General features: G+C 35.7%; 1 protein-coding gene across 1 annotated transcript; it reads left to right on the top strand.

Moving 5' to 3' along the window:
• Positions 1-5,628: 5,628 nt before the first annotated feature.
• Positions 5,629-8,806, top strand: LOC132175603 (protein NRT1/ PTR FAMILY 2.11-like). The gene is made up of 4 exons (XM_059587597.1): positions 5,629-6,025; positions 6,138-6,355; positions 6,741-7,300; positions 7,515-8,806. The coding sequence occupies exons 1-4, from the start codon at positions 5,920-5,922 to the stop codon at positions 8,413-8,415; spliced, it is 1,785 nt and encodes a 594-aa protein (XP_059443580.1). The 5' UTR covers positions 5,629-5,919; the 3' UTR covers positions 8,416-8,806.
• The last annotated feature ends 299 nt before the right edge of the window (positions 8,807-9,105 follow it).

The following is a 9,105-nucleotide window of genomic DNA, read 5'->3' on the forward strand; positions in this document are numbered from 1 at the left end:
AAAAATAAAATCTTTGTTCATATAAGTATATATGATTTAAGATGAATATTATAAAGAAAAAAAAAATTAGCAAAAAGAATACATGAATTATATAATATAGTTAACACAATTGATGACATGTGGATTATATTGAAATATAATTAACGCAAAAAATGACGTCATATAGATATATAGATGTAAAGAACGCAATTAATTATATTGAAATATAATTAACATAATTAATCACGCTAATTAATGACTAAATATATTAATACTTTATATTATTTGTTTCCTTATTTGATTTAGACATTAATAATACTTAATTTATTGAATAATTTATATATAAAAAACTCTTGAAAATATAATTAACGTGCAATTAATGACACTAAATAATGACCCCTTTTTTGAGAAAAAAACTAGTTTACTCTTAAAAAATCTGGTTAAAAAATTATGCTTTAAAAAACTAGTTTAGCCTTTAAAAAAATGGGTTCACGCCAAATTTTGCAATTTTAAGGCACTTTTGGGAGGGTTTCAACTTATATATATTTTATATAATAACTACTTAAATTGTTAAAAAAAAATTCTCCAAGAAGTAGCTCAATCGGCTAGAACCACGCCTAATGAAGTGGATGTCACTATTTCGAATCTCCTTCCCCCCTCTTATGTGGACATGTCAAAAAAAAAAAAAAAATTGTTAATAATTTAGACAACTAATTACTAAGAATCCAATATAATCATGTAGTCAACGATAGAAGTGATGGCCGTGGTTGCCACGGCGGTCTTTGCTTTGCTCTTAGGAGGCCTTGCAATTGGGCCATGATGTTGGAGCTTGGCCCATATCAAATATGCTAGCGACCTCCCAACTCTTGGCTCATTTCAATGCTATCTCTCGCCTCAAGTCCACAAGCAAGCGTGACAACCCCACCCATATGAGCTAAGCCGAAGCCCCTACTTCCCCTCACCCAACCCAATAACGGAAGCCCTAAAATCCATTTGTGCCATAGCATTGGTCATACCCATTTTATCTTTCTCCCCATTTTATCTCTCTCCGAGTGAGCCTTTAATGACCTGAGCGTTGAAGTACTTTTAGAGTTTGTTTAGGATTACGTTTGAAAAATAAAGTTTTTAAGTCAAAAAGAGTTTTTTTGGCAAAAGTTTATTTTTTAAGATTTTGCTAAAAGTGTTTTTTTTTTTTTTACAATTTTTAAGTTTTTTGGTCCCTTAAAAGCACTATTAATTTTTTAACTAAACAAATATTTTTTTCTTCAAACAAACTTTTTAAATGTTAAAAATACTTATAAACCCTTTAAACACAACTTCAAACAGGCTTTTATTCTTTTGAAATCGAGGGCATGCAACCTTTTAGCATTCATAAAAAGCCCGTAGCCTGCCACGTTTAAAACGGACAACCGAAGTCAACATTGAGTAATAATAATTTGAAATGTGACGGTGGTTGTTGTCATAATCTTCCTATTTATTGCATGTCTCTTTCATCTACATGTATAATGTGAAGAGTGTGTGAAGTCAACAATGGCAAGTAAAAGCGTCGGCATTTTTGTTCTTTCAAGACAAAAACATCAAAAGTTGCCTCCGAGATGGACCAATAAAAACATCAAAAGTTGTCACTTGTTGCGTGATCAATCATCGAGTAACAGTAAAAGGAGGATTTCCAGTTTTTGGCACAACATCCTTTAACCTCTTTCTTTAAAAAGTTTTTCATTTTTTTACATTATCATATAATTATTTTCACTTTTCTTTCTCAAGATAAGTATTCTTTACCCCCAAACTTTCTCTTGCACATCTTCTCTAAGGAATTCGGGTTTCAAATTCAAGTGAACATTTCAAACAAGTGGGTAGAAAGATGGTCAAAGTTGAAATATATAGTGATATTGAGAGAGAGAGAGAGAGAAATATATTTGTTAATGCCTTAGTGGACCTTAATTGACAAGGACCTCCACCAATTCCCTTAAGTCCTTCAACCAACTAATGCAAAGATTGCTGTTCAAGATAATAAAATTAATTTTTCTTAAGTATAACCAAACTTTCTTTGAAGGACCAACTCACGCAATCGATTGCGGTTCAAGATAATGAATTTGATTTTTTTTCTAAACGTAATCAAATTATCTTTAGTCTTGAGGTGATTCAGTCAACTTTAGTGCTTTTTTTTAATTTTATCTGTCGAGGATAAGTACTCCCACGAGGTTCAGCATCTTTTAAGAATTTTACACATTTCTAGACGCCACAACTATAAGATTATAGGAACGAGGAAGGACAATAAAGCCTGGTTCCTTTGGAGTTTACTGTATAGCCAATAAAAAATTCGCTCGTTATTCTTTGATCTAATTTCATTAAATTTGGATTGATAGTGATCTATCCAAAATCTAATGATAATTTTCATTGATACGTTAGATAGTGTGCACATGAGAGTGTAAATAGCATTTCTTTAAATTCTTTGGCCCTAAAGCATTCAATGATAGAACTCATGATGCTTTGATGACATGAGATTTCATCAACATTAAACAGTTTAAAGCGATTAGATTGCTCATATCGTTCATGTTTAGTAGTCTTCTATGGATACTCAATTCGGTGGGAGCAGGCGGCTTATCCACATTGATCGCCAAATCAAGTTTCAAATACCCCAAATTAAAAAACACATTTTCTCTTCGGTTAGAACAAATTATTATCAGAAAGCATGGAATATAAAAATACGAATAATTAAAACAGTAGAAATAGTAAATTTTAACCTTGCTATAGGTAAAGGTTGCATTACACATCAATTTACTGAATAACTTTATTAATATGACTAGCAAATTTAAACATCAACAAATAAATATTTTCATACTTGTGGGCCTAAGAAAGGTTTATTCTCAATGTCAAATTTCCATACTACTCTAATTAAGTCATAAAAACTAATAACTTCCATATAGGTCGACAACAACTTAGGGTGATCCGAAAACTCAAAATCCTTATGTCATCCGCCCTTATGACCGTCATGCGGCAGCCTCGCAACGCCACCGCCACATGATAATTGTGAAGGCGCCGCTATCCACCACATGCACGGTTGTTGAGACCATCATGCCACACTTCATGCACGGCCGCCGAGACATATATAACCCAAAATCTAAAGCGAATCACCAATACTAATACACGATGTCACTTGGTCACAATTGAAGTAATGCCGCCGCCGACCAAGACAACATGTAGCGACAGCGTAGTGCCGCCGGTGATTTCACTACGCGTGGGTGTTAGCATCTCATCCCATATATGTCCGGCGGTGTATTTTACTTCATGCGGCTCCCAACATGTATCGATGTTTGAGACAAAGATCTTGTGAAAAGCCATTGTCCGGCAAGCACCCAATTATGTCCCAAGTCACATAACTGGCGCATGCAAGGGCCCTTTCTTAAAAAATCACGTAACACACTGTCTCTTTAATTGTGTTAAATTAATATATTAAGAATTTTCTTACAATTTTATATAATGCCTTTTTTTGGAGTTTGTGTGTCCCTTCTTATACAAAGTTCTCGAGGTGAATCCCTAGAGGTAGGAGCGAAACTATAATGTTTTGTTTGGAGGAGACAAAATTTTTTTTTTTAAAAAAAAAATTGGCCGGGAACCACCCTATGTCCCAAGCCAAAGGGTAGTTTTGCCCCGGACCTAAAGGGTGTTTCTCGATTTTTGCCTTGTAACAGGCACCTAGCTGTGTACAGTCGTCTAAATGAGCGCGTAGTTGTGGAGTAGCTGCCCAACGGCATGAATCTTGATATTATTAGGGCCATTTAATAGAGGGGACCCTTGGTTATTTATTTCAATATCATATAATTAATACAAGAAGTTTTTCAGAAAAGTTATGCAACAGCAACCCATGTATAACAGTACGTTGAAACCATAACAAAAACTGCGGTGACTGTCCTTCATTGATTTCTTCCGTTTACCCCTGAAAGAAGACTTTCCTTTCCTTTCCTTTCCTTTCCATCACGTTACTTCAATATTTTGTGTTTGGACTCAAAATTAAAATACCGTGTAAGAATCTTTTCCTGTCTGAGTTTCATTCTAGTTTCTGATTTTTTTTTTTAATCATTTCTTTTTGTTTGGGTTTTCTAAACTTTGAGGTTTACCGGACCTTGGTCTAATCTCCGTAAGGTTAAGTTTGTAAAAGAAATAGGGGAAATATAGAAAAACGAAATTGCTCATAAGGTATGTTATAACGTCACTTTTCTTAAGAAATTATTCGCCCCCACCTAATATAATATGCAAAAGGGTAATCAGCAAATATTTCTCCAAAATACAATGGAGCTCATAAAACTTCTGTATTTAATTGCGCTTTGCACAAACAAAATTAATAAGCTCAAAATTTTTCTATACTATCAAGAGACAAAGACTCTGATAATATATTAAAAAAAATACATAGAAGAATGGTAAAAGAATTGAATAATCTTAATTATATAAGATCAACCACTAGATTACAGCTCTGATGCCAAGTGCATCATCAAGGAGCCACTAGCGCGCTACAACCCATGTCACGCGTGCGTACGTATACACTACTAATGTATATACACCCAAGCTTTTTTAATAGCGCTTAAAGTTTGTTTGGGCCTTATAAATGTCAACTTCACTTTCTCTCCTTCCAATGTGGAACTCTCTCATTTAATACTCTTTAAAACCTTCAATTTTAAAAGATTTTCAAAACACAATAATATTTATTAACTATTAATTTTGAAAATATTTCTACAAAGTTTGCCTAGCCAGTGGCTTACAGAAATTAACTATGATTTTTATTTTTATTTTTATTTTTTTGACATGTCCGCATAAGAAGAGGGAGGGAGCTATGATTTTGATCTTGTGTTGGTACCTAACTTCTTCTTACTTACAAAAAACAATAATGCTACTTTTAACACCTCACCTACTTCACATCGGATAACTTTTTTACGTGACTAATATAAAAAATAAAAAACAATTTAAAACACTAACGTGTTGAAATATGAAATATGAAATATGTCGTTTGATAAGCAAGTGTAAAGAATATCATAAATGCAAAGACAAAATTCAAATCATTGCAAATGAAGATTAAGAATCAACCGCTCAGAGAAAAAGAAAAGAAAATAAATAAATAAAATAAAAAACAGAATAAAAACACTTCAGTCTGCAATAATTTGGCCCTTGATGTAAGTATCCCAGCTACCAGTCTGATTTGGGGCTCTTGACTATCTGTTTTGCAAAAAGCCATTGGCCTTTTTGAACAAACTTTTATTCCTGGACAGCGAGCCAGAAATTCTAGCAGCTTTAAAATTGGACGGTTCCTTTAAGCCAAAAAAAAATCAGGAAATGGATGTGACCAACTCTGGCTTAGCTCAACCAAGAGACGTAACGCAATCTTCCACACACAATAATGAGCTCTTCAAAGACCAAATTGACCAGTTGCAATGTAGACTGCAGAGATGTTATAGAAGGATTGAGATCCCTCGTTTACAAGGTTGTTTGTATTTTACAGAGACTTCGAGTGACGAGGAAACTTTCTTTTCTTTTTTGTTTTTTGTTTTGGTGCGTGTGTGTGGTTTGGTTTCATTTTCTTTTGATTTTTTATTGTGAAACCAAGTTTAATTACCCCAGGATGTTTCAACTGCTCACGGACCGCTTTGTTTTCCAGTGGACTTGTGTCAGGAATGACGACTTACAAGTTGCAACTCATTTGCATTCACATTTACATTCAACACATTCATAGAAACTGGCCTTTTGAGAGTGAGAGAGAGAGAGAGAGAGAGGACTAGAGGGCTCAATCAGGAGCAGACAAAGAAAAAAAATGTAGGTGTGAAAGGTTGTGAAGGAGTAGAATTCCACCTTTCAATTATAGCATAGTTCCTGATGTACACTTGTATAGATTAGTTGCTATATATAACTCATCTTACATAGCAGAGAGCAAGAGAGAAAGAGAGAGAGACCATGGAGAAAAATGATAGAGGAACCATGGAGAACAATGAGAAAGCTGTTACAACTGAAGAGACAAAGATTAACTACAGAGGATGGAAATCCATGCCATTTATCATAGGTGAGTAAGAGGGGGGATCAAGCTTGTCTTCTCTAATCTTTTTCTTTATTTTTTCTCATTTGGGTGTTTTTTTATCCTTACTTCTGAGTGACCCATTTGCATGGCATTTCAGGTAATGAAACTTTTGAGAAACTTGGAGCCATTGGCACCTTGTCCAACCTCTTGATCTATCTTACTGGTGTCTTCAACATGAAGAGTATTACAGCTGCACTTATCATCAACATCTTCAATGGTACCACCAACTTTGCCACCTTGCTTGGAGCTTTCATTTCTGACACTTACTTTGGCCGCTACAAGACTTTGGGACTTGCAACAATCGCCTCATTTATGGTACTAATACTACTACCAACTTTCATGCTCAAATTTTTCATCAAGTATGCATCCAGTAAGGAATGACATTAGTGTGCAAACAAATTTGCTCTTAGTTTGCTTCATACAAATCACGATTATATCATATCTTGCATCACCTGCAACCATATGAGAAATTTATGTATAGACGGATCTTGTTCGTATGAGTGTGTCTGGATTCTTCCTGAAGTTAGTTTCTGTATCTTGTTTGTATCTTGTTGGCTCAATGGTCATGTATCTGTATATATAAGGAACTCTGTATATTAATACAATCAGATGAAGATATTCTCTTCTCCCATATTTCTTTCTCTCTTCTGCAAAATCTGATATGATGCATCTGATGCCTGATTTGTCTATTTCTGTAAAGGGATTGCTTGCAATACAACTAACAGCGGCAATCAAGAAGCTGCATCCACCCCACTGTGGATCAGGACAGAATGACACTTGCACAGGGCCAACAACAGGGCAAATGGCATTTTTGCTGACTGGTTTTGGAATGCTAATAGTAGGAGCTGCTGGCATCCGGCCATGCAACTTGGCCTTTGGAGCAAACCAGTTCAACCCTGAGACAGAATCTGGGAAGAAGGGAATCAATAGCTTTTTCAATTGGTACTTCTTCACTTATACTTTTGCCCAGTTGGTATCCTTGACCCTCATTGTGTATGTGCAGTCCAATGTGAGCTGGGCTATAGGTTTAGGAATCCCAGCAATTCTGATGCTCATCTCATGTGCACTCTTTTTCATGGGTTCAAAAATGTATGTGAAAGTGAAAGCCACAGGTAGCCCTGTGACTAGTGTGGCACAGGTCATAGTGGTTGCTACTAAGAAAAGGCAGTTAAAGCTACCAGAACAACCATGGCTTTCCCTCTTCAAATATATGCCTCCTAGTTCTATAAACTCCAAGCTTCCTTACTCGGACCAATTCAGGTAACCCATTTTAACAAGAGGAATGTTATTTAATAGATTGTTAAATGATTGAGATGACGTGATGTGACAATAAAAATCAGCTCACTGTCATATTATCTCAATTGTATGACAATTATTAAATAACATTACACTTCTAAGAATTGTGCAATTTGATTATCAAATGGGGGCCAATTTGGTGTTAAATTTGAACCAACCAAAATGATTATGTTGGCAGATTCCTGGATAAAGCAGCAATCGTGACTCCCCAAGACCAAATAAACCCAGATGGATCAGCAACTGATCCATGGAAACTTTGCTCCATGCAGCAAGTGGAAGAAGTGAAATGCTTGCTGAGAGTGATTCCTATATGGGTTGCAGCCATCTTATACCATCTTGTTATAGTCCAACAGAATACATATGCAGTTTTCCAAGCCGTTCAATCTAACAGACAACTAGGAAATATCAACTTCAAGATCCCACCTGCATCATACATTGTCTTCATGATGCTGAGCTTGACCATATGGATACCCATCTACGACAGAATACTTGTCCCATTCCTTCAAAGGATCACCGGAAAAGAAGGCGGCATCACAATTCTCCAGAGGATGGGCATTGGCATATTTATCTCCATACTCACAATGCTGGTATCTGCCCTGGTGGAAGAGCGTCGAAGGACCATAGCTCTAACCAGGCCAAATATGGGGATTGCACCAAGAAGAGGTGCCATTTCCTCCATGCCAGGTCTATGGTTGATTCCTCAACTCATGCTAGCAGGACTAGTTGAAGCATTTGCTAGTGTTGCCCAAGTTGAGTTCTACTACAAGCAATTCCCCGAGAACATGAGAAGCATTGGCGGGTCTCTTTTATATTGTGGCATGGGATTTTCAAGTTATTTGAGTAGTTTCATGATATCAATAATTCATAGAACAACAGAGGGTGCTGCAAGTGGAAATTGGTTGCCAGAAGATCTTAACAAGGGAAGATTGGATTACTTCTATTACACAATTGCTGCTATAGAGGTCTTGAACTTCTGCTACTTTCTAGTTTGTGCAAAGTGGTACAAGTACAAAGGGACTTGCAAGGATACCCTCCAAGACAACCTAAGATCAATACAACTGGAAAAGACTGCTGTCTGATTATCAAGTTCGTAGGTAATCACATTTATTGCAGGCTAAGTAATGCTATTTAGTAAACTCCTACATAACTGCCATACAACTAGACGATGACATGACTCTTTTACTGTTGATCCGATGTATGACAGTTGTACAGGAGTTTAAGAAATAGAATTACTCATTGCATTTATACACTATCTAAAATAATGTTTCCTTGGCATTTGGAGGCAGCATGATGTTGCATCAGGTAGGAACTTTATGTAGGATCAAACCAGTAGGATATGAATTGCCCTTCTCTATTGAAGAGAGAGCTTACATGTGTAAAACAGGATGTGTAACATAGATGGGAAAACATGGCAGCAAATGTAACTCTCTCTTATAAAAACCTAATCAGGAATGATGTCTTTTTCTTTTTCTTACAAAAACCTAATCACCATACTACAATATAACTATGTAAACTTTCCTCAATAGCTTCTCCTTCTGCCAATACCAATACAATTGATCTTTGCATAACATGACCTGATTTGAACGTGCAGCTTTTTTTTTTTAATAGATTGAGTAAGAACAAAATACAAACAATCTGCACATGTACAAAAACAGAAAATTACAAGATCCATAGTACAAAGACCAAAAAGAAAATTCAATCTTGACAACAATCCAGTCATAGCTATAGATGGGATTCTCAAAGGCAGAGAAGGCAATAAGGAAAGCTGC

This window comes from Corylus avellana, chromosome ca3, assembly GCF_901000735.1.
Source record: "Corylus avellana chromosome ca3, CavTom2PMs-1.0".
Lineage (NCBI taxonomy): Eukaryota > Viridiplantae > Streptophyta > Magnoliopsida > Fagales > Betulaceae > Corylus > Corylus avellana.

Bases quoted from the DNA above. Each gene is read 5' to 3' on its own strand.
- LOC132175603 (XM_059587597.1), top strand. From the start codon at position 5,920: ATGGAGAAAAATGATAGAGGAACCATGGAGAACAATGAGAAAGCTGTT. The intron at 6,026-6,137 runs GTGAGTAAGAGG...ATGGCATTTCAG, and splicing joins ATCCATGCCATTTATCATAG to GTAATGAAACTTTTGAGAAA. The intron at 6,356-6,740 runs GTACTAATACTA...ATTTCTGTAAAG, and splicing joins CAACAATCGCCTCATTTATG to GGATTGCTTGCAATACAACT.